The sequence below is a fragment of the Populus trichocarpa genome, chromosome 13 (assembly GCF_000002775.5).
Source record: "Populus trichocarpa isolate Nisqually-1 chromosome 13, P.trichocarpa_v4.1, whole genome shotgun sequence".
NCBI classification, from domain to species: domain Eukaryota; kingdom Viridiplantae; phylum Streptophyta; class Magnoliopsida; order Malpighiales; family Salicaceae; genus Populus; species Populus trichocarpa.
In genome coordinates this window covers 7,766,881-7,786,337 of record NC_037297.2, presented here as the reverse complement: position 1 = coordinate 7,786,337, position 19,457 = coordinate 7,766,881, and the positions used below count along the sequence as shown (strand labels likewise).

At 35.0% G+C, this 19,457-nt stretch overlaps 1 protein-coding gene across 1 annotated transcript; it reads right to left on the bottom strand.

Moving 5' to 3' along the window:
- Window positions 1–9,209: 9,209 nt before the first annotated feature.
- Window positions 9,210–18,440, bottom strand: LOC7465646 (wax ester synthase/diacylglycerol acyltransferase 4). The gene is made up of 5 exons (XM_024582958.2): window positions 18,111–18,440; window positions 16,795–17,370; window positions 9,910–10,266; window positions 9,639–9,776; window positions 9,210–9,558 (listed from the first exon to the last, which is right to left on the bottom strand). The coding sequence occupies exons 1-5, from the start codon at window positions 18,297–18,299 to the stop codon at window positions 9,400–9,402; spliced, it is 1,419 nt and encodes a 472-aa protein (XP_024438726.2). The 5' UTR covers window positions 18,300–18,440; the 3' UTR covers window positions 9,210–9,399.
- Window positions 18,441–19,457: the final 1,017 nt, after the last annotated feature.

The following is a 19,457-nucleotide window of genomic DNA, read 5'->3' as shown; positions in this document are numbered from 1 at the left end:
ATTAGTCTGTCTATCGGTTAAAACAAATTCACTTCAGGAAGGTAGATTATGGCTATATGGATCAAATCTAGTAATTCTAAAACTAATTTTTTTTCTTTTAATATTAAGAATACATTTTATGTATAAGTTTGTAATTCTTGATATTAAAAAAATAAATTGGTTTTTCTTGTATATTTTTTTAAATTTAGGTCAAGGCCACCACGAGTTTAATAAACTAGTTAATAAATCCATGATGCAAGTAAAATATAAAAAGTATTTTTTTTAATGTTTGTAGTATTTTTAAGTAATGTTAAATCATGCAATGTATTTTTGTTCTTTTTTCTCTTTTTTTCCTTCATATTCTTGTATTTTTTTATTAAGAAATGTAAACAATTTTTTTTGAAGAAACTTGGCCATATGCAATTTAATATATATATATATATATATATATATATATATATATATATATATATATATATATATCTGTGTGTGTGTGTGTGTGTGTGTGTGAAAAAAGGATTTTTTATTGTTTTAAAAAAAATAATTTATATAATACATGAAAAGTGTCTTACGTATAAGTTTATAATCTCAAATATTAAAAAAAAAAAAATAGTATAAAAGACCCAAGTTAATCACAAAATAGTACCTTTTCTTAAAACAATATATGAAAAATAATTAAAATTAAACTAGAGGGTGTTTGGCAAAACACAAAACAAAAGTTGTGAAAAAACAATAGAGCGTGTTTGACAAACACACTCTTAGCTAAAAATCATAAGCTTAAAAATTATCTTGAGGACGTGTTTGCCAAACACGCTTTAACAAGCCAAAAACGTTTTTTTTTTTTTTTTATGGATCTTGGCTTTGCCAAACATGACCTTAGGCTTTACAATGATCGATCTAGTCATGTGAACTAGGTTTCCTAGCTTGACCCAAAACCTGAAGGCTCACAACCCAATCAAGTGGATTGGGCTTCATGGCTTGGTCCAAACACATAAACAAAACACAAGGTCAAAACAAAAATTACAAAGATCAAACAAGGATTTTTGGTTAAACATCTCAATAACATGGAAAACATAGCTAAAAACACAAACCAAATCAGATGTAAAGGACCAAACTACATCAAACCAAAGGCACATAGAACATGTAAATTATAGCAGAAAGACGTATTGAATGGGATCAAATATGTCAAATATTTCTTGAACCAATCCAAACTGTTTAAACCTAAACTCAAGTCTTCATAATGGTTAAACGATTAATTGATCCAAAGTAGGCCATAAAATGACTAATTTTGAGTATAGAACAATCATGTATGTGGGTTTGATCAAAGCACACAAACATGCCAAAAACTTTGGTTTGTAAGGAAATCAAAGTGGTAGCTTATGAACACTAACTCGGAAATGTAGAAAAAATCCATAAAAGGCTTTAAACCTAAAACTGACCAAAATTCTATAATAATAACCTAAACTCATTAAATTTAGCTTAAACATACCCTTACTGACTTGCTTGAACTATAGAACAAAACTCAAGAAAATAAACAGAAGAAGCAATGCAACAACTAATTTAGACAAATAAAAAAACTTTAAAAATGTATTTCTAAACACCGTCACATTGATTATAACATTTGTTTTCAATCAACATTATCATGAACATGGCTTGATTAAACACAACATCTAACTAGAAACAACCTATCATCATAATTTTGATAAATCACTTATCAACACATGTAATCAAAACAAAATCCAATGACTAACCTAAACATCAAAACTAACTTGGCTGCCATTTAAACAAACTCTTATTATAACCTTAATTATCCTAAAACATCAAACTATGCATCCAATACCATTTTTAACATACATTTCAAAGCATGAATATTACTTCAAAACATGATTTGATATATTAAAACACATATATTGCATATTAAACTAATGACTAATTATAAATAAAGGATGAACAATATCATTTAAGGATTCAAAAGGCATTAAAGAGGGGTGTGCCCATTAAACTACATCAACTCATGAAATGCAGTAAAAAAATAGCTTTTTTTATATATTATTGCTTATTTTCTTTTTGTTTCCATCTCCCTTTCAACCCTTTGTTCCTTTACTCTTTTTCCTTTTTTTTCTTTCTTGAACTATGTTTTCTTAATTCCCCCATCTTCTCTAGAAATATACCTTTTTTATAGGCTAAAGCAAATTCAAGAATTTACAAAACCACTCACCATTTTCATGCTGGTTTTTCAAGGATAGGTTATTTTTTGAAAGATTATCCCTCCCTCCCTCTCTTTCTTTTATAGCCTTCTGAGTTATGATGTTTAGTTTCCTTTTTTATTTTATGCAATAAACTTTACCAAGAGAGAACAATCTTAAAGTTGGCTCTTTTATAGGTGATCCTCTTCTTCAATCAAGGTTAATTAGGTAGTATACTCTTTTATGCAAAGAATTAATCATGTAGCATGTTATCAAAGGACCAAAAACATGTAGATGAGATATAAATCTATCACTATGAACAAACCACATTCAACTTGGAGGTTTAGAACTCCACATTCATTGCTTGAAAGATTAACCATTAATCAACTTAAATCTGTTAAGGTATGCGAGACTGATTAGGGACAAGATGTTGTCAAGTTCTTCGAGACAAATATTATATAAATATTTGATGAGGATGACCGATCATAAAAAAAAAGAAAGTGTTTCTCAGATATTTGGTGCTAATTAGAGCTCCTGAAGTGGTCGAAAACACCACATTCATTCACTGACAGTGGTCCCTCAATCAACCCTCTAGATTGAAGAAGAAGAAGAAGATGAAGATGAAGAAGAATAATGTCTAAATAATGTATCGCTTTTCTATTCATTAAAACCTAAATGAAAAGTCACCTATATTGAATCCCTAAAAATTAGGGTTTTAGGAATTCATTCTAGTCCCTGAATTTCTAATTTTTGCACACATACCTTCAATTAACCCAAAAACTTTTCATTTCATGCAATCCCATCCCTAACAATATTTATTGGCATCCTCTAATTCATATGCCTTTTATAAATTGATCTTTGGTTTCCAAATTGTGCAATCTGGTCTTCAATTGACCATTGAACTTTTAACTTGTCTTAATTTGACTTCTGATTTAGTCAATTTTAATCCCTAAATATACATGCTTTTGGTATCTTAGTCTTTGGTTTTAAATTTTTTTAGTTAAGCTCTTAGTTGACATTTAAACTTTCTTTTCTTGGCAATTAAACCTTTGAATTGACTAATTAACTTATTAAAATTCAAAATTAGTCCCCAAAACTTCTAGTTCTTACAATTTAAACCCATATTAGGTTTTCAAACATAGTTTTTATTTCAATTAAGTCATTTAATTAAGTCAATTAAACCATTAAGAGTTTAATTAAGTCTTTGAACTTAATTAGTTCTTTCAATTTTGGCTGAATTGAGTGACTTTCAAACTTAATTTTTCTTTTGATTAAGCCCTCGAATAAATCAATTAAGCCCATCAAAAGTTCAATTAAGTCCTCAAACTTAATTGTTTTACAAGTTTGTCCCAATCTTTAATATCTTTTTTACATTTGATCCCAATTTCTCATTGTGTGATTAAGTCCCTCTTTATCCCATTTTTTGCCAACTTTAAATTGCTCACCCATTTATGACCATTATATATATATATATATATATATATATATATATATATATATATATATATATATTTCTTTTTCTAACTTTTGAACTTTTTATGTTTTCAATTTTTTTTTAAAATTTCAAAAAAGTTTACATAAAGAATTTTAGGAGACCCAAAATTAGGTTATGACAATCTTTATGAGTATATTTGTTTTGAATAAGACTTGAGTAATTATACATATATTGTTGACATTGAATAATTCCATCAATTATCATCTTATCCATATTAGTTTGTGTTTGACATTATTGTAACTTTTAAAGTTATGATTTAAAAAAAATAGGTTTTAAAAAATATTTATTTAGTTAAATTATTATGAGATAGATTTTTGTATGCAAAAAAATAAAAAGCAGATTATTTTAGTTTTTTTTATAAAGCTAAGGTTTAGAAAGCAATTATGGGTGTGTTTGGGAACGCGATGTAAACCGCGTTCCAAAAATTTTAGGGTTAAATAGGTGTGCAATTAAACAAATGTGAAAGCTGAAGGACTCCATTGAAGTTTGAAAAACATCCCTTATTTAAACCAAAAGAGCTGACCAGACGACGAGTCGTCTGGTCACTGTTCATTGTCTTCCCTAATTTTACCCGAGAAGGCTGCCCGGGTGGCTAATTTTCAGGTGCATTTAATGCCTTATATGTTCACCAAAATTAACAACACATGAACCAAAATATTCATCTGACATCCCTCTATCCCCGAGTATGGTCCGTTCAGGCATATTATCATCAAAACAACCCCGACGTCGATCTAAAGTAGATAACTCAGGCAGCCTTGAACTGTCAGATTTGACTATTCATGGTGCTTACTTTGAACCAACAGTTGGGATCCTTACCAACCGAATCAAGGGCTGAAATTTTTCCCCTGGAAAGACAAGATTACCCTCTTCCACCCTTATAAATAGGGGTGGATTTCATGGCTTGAGTAGAAAGAAAATCGGGTTTCAAAGTCGGCTAAAAACAAGCTCCTCTACCCCTCATTTCTACAATTTTTTTCTCTCCCTCTCTCTCTTTCCGCCGTTCCAGCCACCAACCAAAGCCACCACCATCTTCTCCACCACCAGCACCACCACATGTAGCTAGCCTAACCACCAGTCGGCCACCCCCATACCTGAAATAGCCACCGTTTGTTCCTTTCTCTCACTTCTGCAGGAGTCTTCCTCTTCTCCCCGTGAATGACTCCGGCCACCGCTCCTCCCAGCAATGCCGCCCAAACCATCAGCTCAACCTCCTGATCATGGTCGAGACTCCTTCGTCAAGTGAGTCCCTCCTTCGTCAACCTCCATTTTCTGCAACCATTTTGGTTGCATGCAGAACGTGAACTACTGTTCACGTTCTGCAAATAATTAACTTTGGGGGTGGGCTGGACCTGTTCCAGCCCGACCTACCCCTTAAAAGAGTTGGTTTTGTTGGGTCGATTTCGGCCCAACCCATATATTTAGTATTATATAATATATATTATATTATGATATTATGTTTATTTAAAAAAAAGGAAAAAAAATTCAAAAATCATTTCAAAAGAATTGCGACTTTCTCAAATATTTTTCCTACCAATTTTGCATAAAATCGGATTATATATTTACACTATAAAATACAAATCCAGTATTAAAATACTCTGCTTTCTCCAAAAAATTTCCAAAAAATTTCAAAACAATTTTTTTAAAAAATGTTAATTATTTTAAATTAATTTCCCCTTTCAGAAAACAAAAAAAAATGTTTTTTTTTCCATGCATACGGCCAAACCCTAAAATTTTCCCAAGCATATCTTCATAAGAACAAAAATTGTATATTTCTCATGTTTTAAAATGCAAAATAGATATCGTAGTCAGTTTATGATCATCCATTAGGGTTTGGCCAAGATATCAAAAACCTTTTTCCAATCTTTTTTCTAGGATTCAGATGTAGACTTTAATATTTGTAGGGTGTAAAATTACACGATAAAGTACAACCTCAAGTATTAAAGATACAAGGTGTAAATAAATGCGATGTTAAAATTTAGACTTTAGAACGGTTAGGATTTAACCCAATAAGGTAGAGACTCTCTCATGAAGAGAGATCTACCTTGAACCATAGACGTGACCAACAAATAGAAACCAGACTTAGAAAAATAATCAAACAACAATGCAGCTTACCTTCGGTAGGGTGCACTGGGGGTGATGTATCTTCCCTTTGCACAACCAGTCCCTTACCCAACTCTCGTAGACCATAGGTTCCTAGTGACCATAATACTAGGTGGCGACTCCTAAACATTAATCATAATTTTATGATTAAATCCAAAAAACATTCCCAACACATCACACCTCATTAGGAGGCACGACAAAAGCCTCTGTCATCGCAGCGTGACCTTGCGACATTTGAGTTGCAAAAAATCACCTTTACCTTTAAACAAGGATATATGATCTCTATAAATAGTGATTTTCTCATCCTTTTATGCATCACTTTTATTTGGCTAACTTCTTGACGATGTGACAAACAAGAATCCACATCCTTCAAAAACATCCCCATCATATCCATCAAAGGAGAAGGATCAACATGAAAGTACTTCAAGTTTTCAATAAGCTTGGATGACTTAAAGATCCACCAACCTCTAAGAGAGAACAATCCACTTAGTAAAGCATGTTTAAATTATTTCTTCAAAAACTCTGATAATCCAACTAAAATGATAGATCTTATAACATCATCAAAAATAAGAGAAGGCATAAGTAGGTTAGACACGAGAGAAAAAATAGGCATTGACTCAAGTTTAGAAGTAGATGCAAGCTTTTGAGACACAACATCATGTGTATGAGGCCTAAAAGTAACCTTTTCTTCGCCGTCATCGTTAGTTTCATTGGCAATATAATTTGAATCCAAAACACCCCATCAATGTTGTTAGGATAACCCTCATAAAGAGTTGAAGGTATGGCAGAAGACTCTATAAGTGTTGCAATCACCTCAAGGATATTATCCAACCTACTTGGAAGATTTGAATCCTGAATATCTGAAACAATTAAAAAAGGTTGAAATTAGTTAAGATAAGTATAAAATATACATAAAAACAAAAAGAGAAAGACCTAAAGTGGAGAAAGTAGCTTAAATGCCAAAACAACTATGGAAAAACCAACCACCTCTTTAGGAGAAAATAGTGGAGAAAGTAGCTTAAAATCCTTATCCTCAATATCATGCTCAGGGTAAGCAGAAATTTGAGGAGGAGTGTTATCAAGGTCTATAATAGGTGTCTTATTAGAAGAATTATCCACCTCTCTAGGACTATAAGGTGGAGGGAGGGGATTTGAACCTTTGTTTTTGCTATTTGTCTTATGTTGAATGGAGGCATAAAGTGAAGAGCTATTTTCCCAAGTTTGTTTTGTAAAGGACTGGTGTTGTAGCTCAGGACGACCATGCTTTTGAAAGGAAGGTGGAGGTAGAACTACGTTGGTGGAAGCCTTTTCCTTCCCTCTCGATATTGGTCTAGTCTTTTTACTTAAATTCAAAGAAAAATTACTATTTTCACTTTGAGAAAGGACTCTTATAGGGATATTGATGAATTGAGGAAACATTTTTTTTATCCCACCAAGCTATATAGCTTGGATCAATGTCTGAGGATATCGAGTTGTTAACTTTTAGGACATGAAATGTTGCACCACTCCCTTGTCTTGTAAGAGAAAGCGAAGCGTGGTACAAAGAGGATGAATCAATATAATATGATGGAAGGACATGAGTACCTAGAAGTCCTTGTCTAAACGCATGATACCAAGCAAAACGATGAGGATTGTACATCTCTAAAATATATTTCCTTCCTTTACGATATGACAGATACATGAGTGAAGGTGATTGTTCATCCTTGTCGTCCTTTAGAAGCAGAAACTCGCATGAAAAGGTCGCCAAAAAATAGCTTCGAGTAAGCATGATTCCCTCACCAACTTCACACCAAATCAGATCCATTTCAATGCCCAAGACGTCCATCACCTATTTAGGTAGTTGGTTTAGTTTCCCTCGCCCCACAACTCTCCTTTGACCCAAAGAAAATTCAGCTCCAACAGTCTAATAATGGCAGGATTGTTGATGTTCTCATCCTATCCAAACATGGGCCAAACCTAACCCACAATCATATTCATTCACGAGATCGTCATCCTAAGAGATAAGGGATGAATTTCATGTAGAAAAATTAGGGCTTAGCCAAAAAAAACATAGAGTCAGAAGACCAAAACAAAATCCAAGAGAACTAGAGAGGGTGATGGAGAGAGGTAGGGAGAACAAAAAAAACACACAGAAGAAAGAGAGAGAAGGATAGGAGGGTCATCGCAGAGGCGCCACTCGATCAACCAGACACACCATTGCCATCAGCTTCGCTTTTTGCAACAGCACACCAGTCAAGTCTTCTTCCATACCATGCGATTATTGCTAGCATGCATGAATAATTCACGCATACTTGCTGACAATGGCTAGCTTGGTCATTAGGTTGGGCAAATAACCAAGCTGGATCGGCTGTATTAAGCTAAGTCTGTATGGCTGGGTTAGATCCAACTTAAAAAAGAAAAATAACTATTAAGATCAGCTTGGGCCTAGATCTTAGATCTAGTCGGCCTATTTTTTTTTACTAAGGTTGTATTTGTTAAGATAAGCTTGGGCCTATGTCTTAGGCCCAACTTACCTCTTTTTTTGGTTGATGGTTTTGGAAAACATATCCTCCTGTCCATTTTTTTTTCTCTTTTTTATTTTAATATCTAACTAAACAACTTTTTTAAGATATTAGAAAATTCCAAAAAATTTGGGGACCCTTTTGATTTTTTTGTGGGTCCCTCACATGTTTTTTGATGACTTTACTTAGTATTGGGTTGTAAACTTATATTGTGAAATGTGAACTGGTATAAAATATATACTTGTCTTCTTTTTTTTTCTCTTTTCTTTTTTTAAAAAAAGAAGGCTCCATCAATGCAAATATACAAAAAAAATATGTTTTGCTTTTAATTCAAAATTTTACTTGTTTATGCATTAGCGTCAGAGTCAGGAACATCCATATTCACTAATGTCAGAATTAGGAATGCATTCTATGTCTACTAATGCCATAATTATAAATCAAATACTAGAATTAGAAATTATTCTAAACCCCAATATTTACCGACGCCAAAATCAGGAATACCATATTTTTTTATGCAATATTTACCAACGTCACGGTTAAAAGTATTTGTAGTTGAATATTCAAATAACACCAAAGTCAGTAATATTATAGGCAGGCCATCGAAAGCAAAAAACAACAAATTCTTAGCAATTTTAAGAAAAAATCAGCAATGCAGTCTACCTCAGGTAAGATGTTTAAGGGGTGATAGTATCTTTTCTTTTGCGTAATTAGTCTCATATCATATAATTTTTGTTGATTAGTTAGGGTTCCTAGTGACCAGATATTTTTCCCTTCTAAGAATAAAATACTAGATATCTGTTTTTTTTACTTAATTTTAAAAGATCACCGTAATATCGGGTGTGACAATATAGTTAAAAATAAGCATCAGTAGAATTTCACTTCTAACGCTACCGTTTCTGTGCTTTTGGACACTTTTAGGCTCTGCAATGAATAAAAATATCCATATAATTAACTCATTAGAAAAGAGTTCAATTGAAATTAGCAAAGAGATAAAATATATGATTTATATATAATTAACTCGGCAAATATCCATCCTTAATCAAACTAGGTAGCTCCCATTAACATTATAATTCAAATGACAAGAAAAATAAATAGTAAGAGTTTTGGAAACGAAATTGTTATATGATTTGATTCCCTCTTATTTCATTTGCTGAATTTCACCGGCAGCAGATTTGAGTATCATCTGGAAAGCTTCCTCTATGCATGACTTCAACTTTTGGACATCTACGAAGCCCTTCTCAGCTCCCACTGTAACCCTTAGATTGTCCATATAGCTTACAATTGTTATGGTAAGACTCTGCACATGTTATATACTGTTTTGTTGAAATTTGATAAGTGATTAATTTCTTGTTGAATGGACAAATTTAATTAACCTACCTGAGGATTGCCAGCAAGGACAAAGAACATGTCTTTGATTGGGTGATTAGCCAAACACATCTTTTCCACTGGGCCAATCATATTTGTTATTAACACGCTTGCGTTCAGCAGTGTTTTATGAATGCATTGGGCTGCTACCTGAGGCACATGGTTGATTACGTAATATCATTTTAGCAAGCATCCTACAAGCATGCCTTCAATCAATAATATTAATGATATTCGTAAAAAAATTCAATTTTGTTGTAGAGACCTTATAGATAAGCTAGCATACCTCATGTCCTTTTAATTTCTTCACGGTCTCAACGAATGCAGCAGTGAGATGGACAGCCCAAGAGCTTCTCTTTCGCTTGATGATTTGCTGAGATTTCCTGACAAATTCTATTGGATTTAACTCAGTGCTGGCCACCAACTCAGGTAATTGGACATGCAAGAAGGCAAAATGGTTGCCCCATGGTGATTCTGCTTTGGGTTTTACCATTTCTTTAATTGACTGGTAACTACGAAACATTCTTGTATTAAGCAGCACTAATGCTGTACAATTTGAATGATTGCTTGACCCTTTGCTCATTTCTTGCATGTATAACCGAGTTCCCAAGAAAATTGCTCCAGTAATAACATCATTTATTGTCTGATATATATCAAGAAAACCAAATTAAGAACTTGATGATGTACGTAGAGAGATAAGAACAAAATAAAAGGAAAGGATTGTCACTACCAGAAAACCGGAGAAAAGCAACGGAATTACCGACGGAAATATTCCGTCGGTAATCATTACCGACGGACATAATTCCGTCTCCAAATCGGTCGGTATATACCGACGGAATATTTCCGTCGGAATATACCGACGGAATTACCGACGGAAATATTCCGTCGGTATATACCGTCGACTTCACCGACGGAATATACATTTCGTCTGGAAATACGCAACGGCATGGTGACGTCAGGGGATTTTACCGACGGAAAGTACCGAGGGATTCAAACTGTGATAGCCGTACAGTGACGTGGCGCTGTCACCGACGGCATCACCGACGGATTACTTCCGTCGGTGATACCGTCGGAAAAAACCATTATATGCACCCATCTGCCGACACTCTCATCCTCTGTTTCTCCTTCTTCTTCTTTCCCATCCCACCTCTCCCCTCCCAAACTCCTCCCAAACTGCAGCCAAACACCCATCCCAAACTCTCCACTATTCTCAACACGAGCACTCACAATATCCGTTTCTTGTAGATTTTATCATTTTTTGTAAGTAAATTTATCCTATTTAATTAGTTTTAATATTTAATTGTGAATTTTATTGTTTTAGTATATGTATTTTGTTAACGTTTGTACTTATTTAATTGTTATTTGTCAAAGAAACTTGTAGTATGAATGTATAATTTTGTAGTTGTTATAGGTTGTTTTAGATTTTGTCAAATTTTATTTGTTTGTAAATTGTTGAAATTTTGTTTGAATTACACCGAATTAAATGTGTCGTTGTGATGAAATAAATAATTAATAGCTTATTTAAGTGTCTTGTTTAATTGTTATCAATTATATTTCGAAGTTGTGAGTAATTCTGTAAATTTATATATGTATAAATTTGTATGTATGAACGTTGATAGTTGATAATTGATAATGAATATTTAACATAAGTGTTGTTTTAGCTTGTTGGATAATGTCGGGGAAAACCAATATTTGTGTTATGTTTTATAGAGGTTCAATAGAAGTCATGGATGATCGTTCATGGATGTATCGGAACTCACCCCAAGGATTGCGGAGGATGGATTATTGTAACGGTGTCCAGGGTTTTATTAATTTCGCAACATCTATTCCGAGGAATTTTACTGATGGCGGTATTAGGTGTCCATGCAGGAAGTGTAAAAATTTAAAGTTTCTGCATCAAGATGTTGTAACGATGCATCTTCTAACCAAAGGGTTCATGGAAGATTACCTGTGTTGGTATGCTCACGGAGAACTATTTGTTCCTGATGAGAGCATGGAAGAACAGGTGGTTGGGTCAACTTCTAGTGCTAGTAACATGCATGAAGTTGGAAATGAGAACAGTAATCCTTACAGGAATATGGTTATGGATGCAATGAGAATGAGTGAAGATAATGTCAGGGGATGTCCAATCGTAGAAGAAGAACCTAATGCAGATGCAGCAAGGTTTTTTGATCTGTTGAGAGATTCTGACGAACCATTATGGGATGGCTGCACGAACCACAGTAAATTATCAGCCATAGCACAGGTGTTCACCATCAAGTCAGATCACGGGTTGAGTGAGGCCGGTTATGACAAGATTATTGAATGGGCGAGAAGCATTTTACCTGAAGGGAACAGGCTGAAAGAGAACTTCTATGCTGCCAAGTCCATGATGAAACCCCTCGGTTTAGGATACCAGAAAATTGATATATGCCCTAACTTCTGCATGTTATACTACCTTGAAAATACCGAGATGACCGAGTGCATGACGTGCGGGCATTCCCGTTACAAACCCAGAACTGGTAGAGGGAAGACTCTCGTGGCATATAAAAAACTTAGATACTTCCCAATCACACCTAGACTGCAGAGGTTATTCATGTCACCAAGGACTGCTGAACACATGACATGGCACCAATCACACCATGCGGTTGATGGAGTGATGGTTCATCCTTCTGACGGTGAAGCCTGGAAACACTTTAACAGTATGCATCCTCCCTTTTCAGCTGAATCAAGGAACGTGCGTCTTGGGTTGTGTACAGACGGATTCAATCCATTCGGGTCATTTGCTGCTCCTTATTCTTGTTGGCCGGTCATACTGACGGTTTATAACTTGCCACCGGAGATGTGTATGAGGCCGGAGTTCATGTTTTTATCTATGGTCATACCAGGTCCGAGCAGTCCGGGGCGGAATATAGATGTTTGTCTTCGTCCGTTGATTGATGAGTTGACGCAGTTGTGGTCCTCTGGAGCTTTGACTTATGACATCTCGAGGAAACAAAATTTTGTTATGAGAGCGGCTTTGATGTGGACTATCAATGATTTCCCAGCTTATGGAATGGTTTCTGGTTGGAGCACGCATGGAAAGCTAGCATGTCCATATTGTATGGAGAACAACAAGGCATTCACGCTAACAAACGGGGGTAAAGCTTCTTTTTTTGACTGTCACCGTCGTTTCTTGCCACATAACCACAGGTACAGAAAGAACAGAAAGGATTTCTTTGTTGGCAGGGTTGAAAATGATGTTGCACCCCCGCGTCTTTCCGGTGAAGAATTGTTTGATGTTGTGTCAGAGTACGGTGAAATTGTGTTTGGTCTCCAATCAGGTAAGCAGAAGTTTCCTGGTTTTGGTTTGACCCATAATTGGGTGAAGCGAAGTATATTTTAGGAGCTTCCTTATTGGAAGACCAATCTTCTCCGCCATAACCTTGACGTCATGCACATTGAAAAGAACGTGTTTGAGAACATTTTCAACACCGTCATGGATGTGAAGGGGAAGACAAAGGACAACATCAAGGCTAGATTGGATGTAGCGCTGTTCTGTAACCGTAAAAATATGGAGTTGGTTTGTGATGGGTCATGGGTCGCAAAACCAAGAGCAAGCTTCGTGCTAGAGAAAAACGCACAACTACTAGTCTACAAATGGCTTAAGAGTCTGCGTTTCCCCGATGGACATGCCTCGAACATATCAAGGCTGGTTAATACGGAGGAATGCAGATTATATGGAATGAAGAGTCATGACTGCCATGTGTTTATGCAAACACTCATCCCATTAGTTTATAAATATAATTGTTATTGTTGATTTATTTTAAAAATGTTAGTTTATAAATATAATTGTTATTGTTGATTTATTTTAAAAATGTTAATTTATATATATAGAATTGCATTTAATTATTAGTTTATCTTAATTTAGGATATTATTGTTTGTATTGCTATAATTGTTATTGTTGAATTTATGTTAAAAATGTTAGTTTATAAATATAATTGTTATTGTTGATTTATTTTAAAAATGTTAGTTTATATATATAGAATTGCATTTAATTATTAGTTTATCTTAATTTAGGATAAAATAATTAAATGAATGTTCATAGTTGTAATTCTATATGATGTTATTGAATAAAATGTTGTGTTGATGATGATAAGTTGGGTTGAGATCCAGGATGATTGGATTGGGATGTGAAATAAAATTGGAAGTGTAATTTGATTTTGTCGACAACTTGGGACCCCCCAGTACAGGGGAGACTCTGTCGAATTTTTTTTTTAAATAATTGAAGTTAATTATTCGTATACATGTGTGTAGATGCGTAGAAAGAAATCTACAGCACGTCGTCAGAAGACGGTTGCAGCTAGTTCTTCTAGCAGCGAGGAGGACGTATCCTTAGGTGCTGATCACGGCGAGGAATCTACGCCAACTTGTGATACTGCCTCTTCTAGCGCGGTTTCACAGCGCAGAAGCGGTGTGCCTTCACAGCGGGGTCAATTCACCCGCAAGTACCAGGCACAATGGAAGGATGACCTCTCAATGTAAGTTCGTTTAGGTTTTAGATTTTTTTTTATATACTTATAACATAATTTATGAACAACTAATTAATATTAATTACTACTTTTATTTAATTTCAGGTTTACAAACATTGAGGCTGCAAGGACTATAACATTGGCGTTTAAATCGTCGATGGAGATTCCATTGTTTCAATGGAGCCAGGTTTCCAAACATCCTGAGTGGAAACCTAATATCGATGCATGGTTTAAGCGATTTCAGGTCGGTGTTAATTTTTAATTTCCAGCTTATTTTTAATAAATGATTTTTATAATTTTATATCTTGTACTATTTTTATTTTATATGAATTATTTATATACACAGAACAAATTTGAGTGGGATAGGGCGGACAACAATGTTGTGAGGAGGGTATGGGAGAATCACGCGGCAACTAGGTAACATCAAAAATAATATTTATTTTTGTTTTATAATTTAATGTTTTAAATTCTAATTTGTTACTATGGAAGTAGGTTGCGTGATTTTTGGTATGACACCCAAAAAAAATCAAAAAAACATGTGAGGGATAACGGTCTTGAAGGATGGAATGAGGTGGCGGTTTGGCAGGAATTCAAACCGCCATTCATCTCGGGGGAAATATGGATGGCATATATTGAGCACGTGACCTCAGAGCGGTTCTCACGGCGCTCACAGTCTGGCGCCGACAACCGGAACCGGCAAATTTATGGTTCGGTGACCACGCACACTGGCGGATCCGTCCCATTCAGCGCACATGCAAAGCGAATGGTAAGATTAATTTTATTGAAATATATCGATAATTAATTTGTCGTTCCTTATAATATATTTAACTTTCAACCTATTTTTGCCTTACAGGCTGCGTCTCTTGGACGTGAACCGAGTCCAATGGAGCTGTTTCTAGAGACGCATGTGCGGAGTCAAGACCGCCAAAAAGGGGTGCAGCAGTTCGTGGACAACCGTGCTCAGCACTTCGTGGTATGTTCGTTCATTCATTTTATTTTGTAAGTTATTATTTTCTTGAATTGCATCTTGAATTGCATTTGATGATTTTTTTACCGATGGAATTTTCAGGAGACCTATAATAGCCGGTTAAGGGAGAGATATGGGGACAATCCGTCGACCCATCCAGATTTCGATCCAGATTTGTGGATGGAGGCGGGATCGTCTGGTGGACCCGATAAAAACAGGGTCTACGGGCTCTCCAACACTACGGCTGACAACTTGCGTTTGACTCGTAGTGTCTCAACTGTTGGAAGCTCTCCATCAGTATCGAACACCCAGTCTGAGGAGTTCATTGCGTTGAAACAACAATATCAACAACTCTCGACGAATTATGATGAGCTCCGTCAAATAGTCATGGAGATGAGATCAAAGATGGGTGACGATACTTGTGCAGCTTCTTTTTGGCCGTTTGGTCCCGGGAACAACCAGCCTCCTCCTCCTCCGCCTCCTCCTCCAGCTCCGCCGCTATTCTAGTTTAATTTTGTTTTTTAAACACATTAAATTTGTAATGAATATTATTACTTTTAGATTTTTAATGTTTAATGCATTTTTATTTGTTTATTAATGTTTTTTACAATTAATAAATTATTTTTTTTATATATTTCAAATACATACCGACGGATATACCGACGGATAATATCCGTCGGTATTTAACAGAGAGTTGCCGAACAATTACCATCCATGCCATCTTTACCGACGGCATCACCGACGGATAATATCCGTCGGTATTTAACAGAGAGTTGCCGAACAATTACCATCCATGCCATCTTTACCGACGGCATCACCGACGGATAATATCCGTCGGTGATTAACTTCCGACGGGATTACCGACGGATAATATCCGTCGGTATTACACAGAGAGTTGCAACAAAATTACAAGCCATGCCATACATACCGACGGCGAACCCGTCGGTGATGCCGTCGGTAATTACCCTTAAAATTACCGACGGATTGGCCGTCGGTAATTTTCCCGCGAGGAATTTTTTGTTGGCGCGCGTATCCGTCTGTATTACTGTCGGTGTTTCCGTCGGCGGATGGTTTTTTTATTTGCGACAGAATTAGCGACGGAAATGAGATTTACCGACGACTGGTTCACCGACGGATAGATTCCGTCGGTGAAGCCGTCGGTATTTCTTTCACCGACGGATTTCATGGCTATCACCGACGGAATTAATCCGTCGGTAAAACTGGATAATGTTGTAGTGTGTCTCTTCAATCATTAGCCATCCCTTGTGTTAAAATTATCATGGATAAGCTAAGATTTGGTAAGGAGATAGGATGTAATTTGAACAAAATAAAATTTGGACTTATTCTGCCTAAAAATCCTCATGTAATTTGGTATGGAGATAGGATGATATATGCATGGATAAGCTAAGATTTTCATGTGAAGAAAACAAAAGGCAACTCAATCTAAAATTATGTAATTCAATTGAATGGATGAAATAACATGAATATTTGATACCCTAGCCGTTAAAAAAAAAAGAGATTTAACAATATAATCCTTATGTTTTTATCGATATAATAACTTATTAGTTCATCTGGTTTTTCGAAAACTATAATTTAGCCATTTGACTGTCTGTGGTTGCCGATTCATTAAGAACTCTAATGGTTTCTTAGCCAAAATGTTATTATTTTTGAAGAAAAAACAAGTAAATAGTACTTGAAATTAAGTAAGCTCACCACACCAAGAGTAGCCTTAATTTGTTTAATTTGACCAAGAGAGAATGTCATTGAGGCAAGAGCAATTGGACGAAACTCAATTCCAATATCTCCTGATCGGATTGGAGACAGATCATCTTCAACTAAACTGCTCTTCATAAGGCTTCCCAAAAAATCAGACACGGTGTAGAACAGCAAAGAGAAAATCTTGGGCACAGTCTTAAAGATGGTACCATGATCACCAGATGTGTCTACGCGTGGTTGGACAGAAGGCAATGTCAAGGGAAGAGAAGGGTTATCAGCTCTTTGTAGACATGAAAGAAGAGCCCCCACAAGAGAGTAACCATCTCCAATTGAATGGTGGATCTTGAATATTACAGTGCCAGCTGCATTACTTGTGGGATATTTTATGAAATGAATTTCCCGTAAGGGTTGGCTTTGTGGAAGTTGTGACAACGATAGTTTTGAGAAGTAATCTTCGAAGTACTTGTCATAAAATTGTGGTGACATTTCTGCTGGGAAAATGGGGACATAAACATGGTCTTTGAACTTCACTTCCACCTTCTTCCATCTTTTTTCTCCATTCTCATCAATAACCTGTATCCACACTTTCACTATTTGAATCAAAGATTACTTATCCGAAGAAGAAGAAAAATTAAAAAGCACAGTTTTCTAGTGAGAAACATATATATTTGAGGCATAATGCATTAATTGATCCAAAAAATTTAAAGAGAATAATAAATATCATACTTTTACCTGCCCAATTAGTGGATCAAGGAACTATATATCATTTGACATTTGGCTCGTGTGTTCGTGCTTAGTTTTTCTTTTCTTTTTTGATAAGCTGTTTGTGCTTAGTTGTTTCACATTTTTTTTATAAAAACAAATTTTCTTTTACCATAAAAAATCTTTCAATACTTAAATTCAGAAAAAATATTATATAGTAAAGAAAACTAGAATGAGGCGTTTAAGAAAGCAAATATAAAATAAGATGTCAAGTGTAGACACCGTACTGGATAAGATATATAGTGTACTTGCTATTGATTATTGATGATAGCTATTGATTGAAGAAGTAAGCTTATGACTAGGCTCCCGTGGATCCCGTGCAATTAATCGACTGAGATAGTTAAAGGACCTAACACAGGTGAGGAGATCCCGGCAACATAATGAACAGCTTGGATCTGTAGGCCAACATATAGTACTGCAGCATGACTTTGAACAGGACTGAGATTGTTATTTGTTGAAAAAGATACATACTACTGCAGCTTTTTCCGTAAAAAAGAAAAAAGAAAAAAGTGATAAGACACATGTTCATACACTTGACAGAGTGAGAGTACCATGATGGAAGAGAAACGTGGGTTGATGGGGAGAAAAACATCCATGAGGAAAGGGATAGTTTTTGAGTCATCAATGGGAACTTCAGTCTCCAAAACACCAAGAACGGAGACGTTTAGAACCGAGCTGTTGAAGTACTGTCCAGTAGGACTCACGGGCTCTAAAGCGTCTTCTTCTTTCTCCGAGACCATATCGTTTTCGTTTTGCTTTTCGGTAACGATCGAGAGATGGAGAACCTGAATAACTTTTGCTGTATATTAGGCTTTAGCCCTCGGGGTTCTTTATACTATTGTGGTCTGGCACCAACTTTAATTCCGTTGACAGAGTAAATATTCATATGCAGAGACGATCATCTTTATTACAGCTGTTTGGAAATGCATTACAAATAGAGTATGTACATAACGAAGATGCCAAATAATTGACATAATTTTTTTTTTTTAAATTTAATTTTTTAATATTTTTTAATAGTTTAATATGCTAATATTAAAAATAAAAATAATATTATTTTTATATATTTTTAAATAAAAATAATTTAAAAAATAATGGATGATACATTTACCCACCACTCCAGAAAAAAAAGCAAACGATAATTGTGAAAATGATTAAACAACATTTACAGGTGAGGCCCCGCCCGGGATATTTGCAAACAGAGTGTAATTAAATCTTTTGTTTTTATTTGAGTTGGATTTAAGAAAAATTATAATTACATGTAATTAATTTGGATTAATATGGGCATGCATTAGAATTTGGATCACAAGTTCATAAATATATAAAGTAATATATATATTCTTAAGAGTTATGGTGCGTGACAATTGTGTATTTCGTCTAGCTATTTTTTTCTTATGACGAACTCCATGTGATTTAAAAATCAACTAGCAAATTTTATTTTTTTTGATAACCCGGGGTGTCCGGGCTAGCTTGCGCGCACCACGACTATTCCCCGGGTCTACTAAACATCTTGCAAGCCCAGTAGACAGGTAAGACACCGCGGGGGTGACAGGATGCACATGAAAGGTTGAACTCGGGACGGGGGGCAAGGCAAGCCTCACCTGTTGACCACTGAGCTAGACCCTCAAGTGCTAGCAAATCTATTGTTGATATGCTGTCGGATGGATTAAAAATTATTTTTAAAAAAACAAATTTACAAGCACAGTCATATAAAGTTTTTAGCTTGAAGAAATTTTTTTATTATGAACTAAAAAGTTTATGCAAATAAAAAATTAAATTGAGAAGCCAAGAGATAAATGCAAATAAAAATATTCTTCGAACTTAGAAATAAGAAAGAGTCAAACTTATTTATTTGTAAATGATTTATTTAAGGAAAAAAGATACTGAAACCCATCTATAAT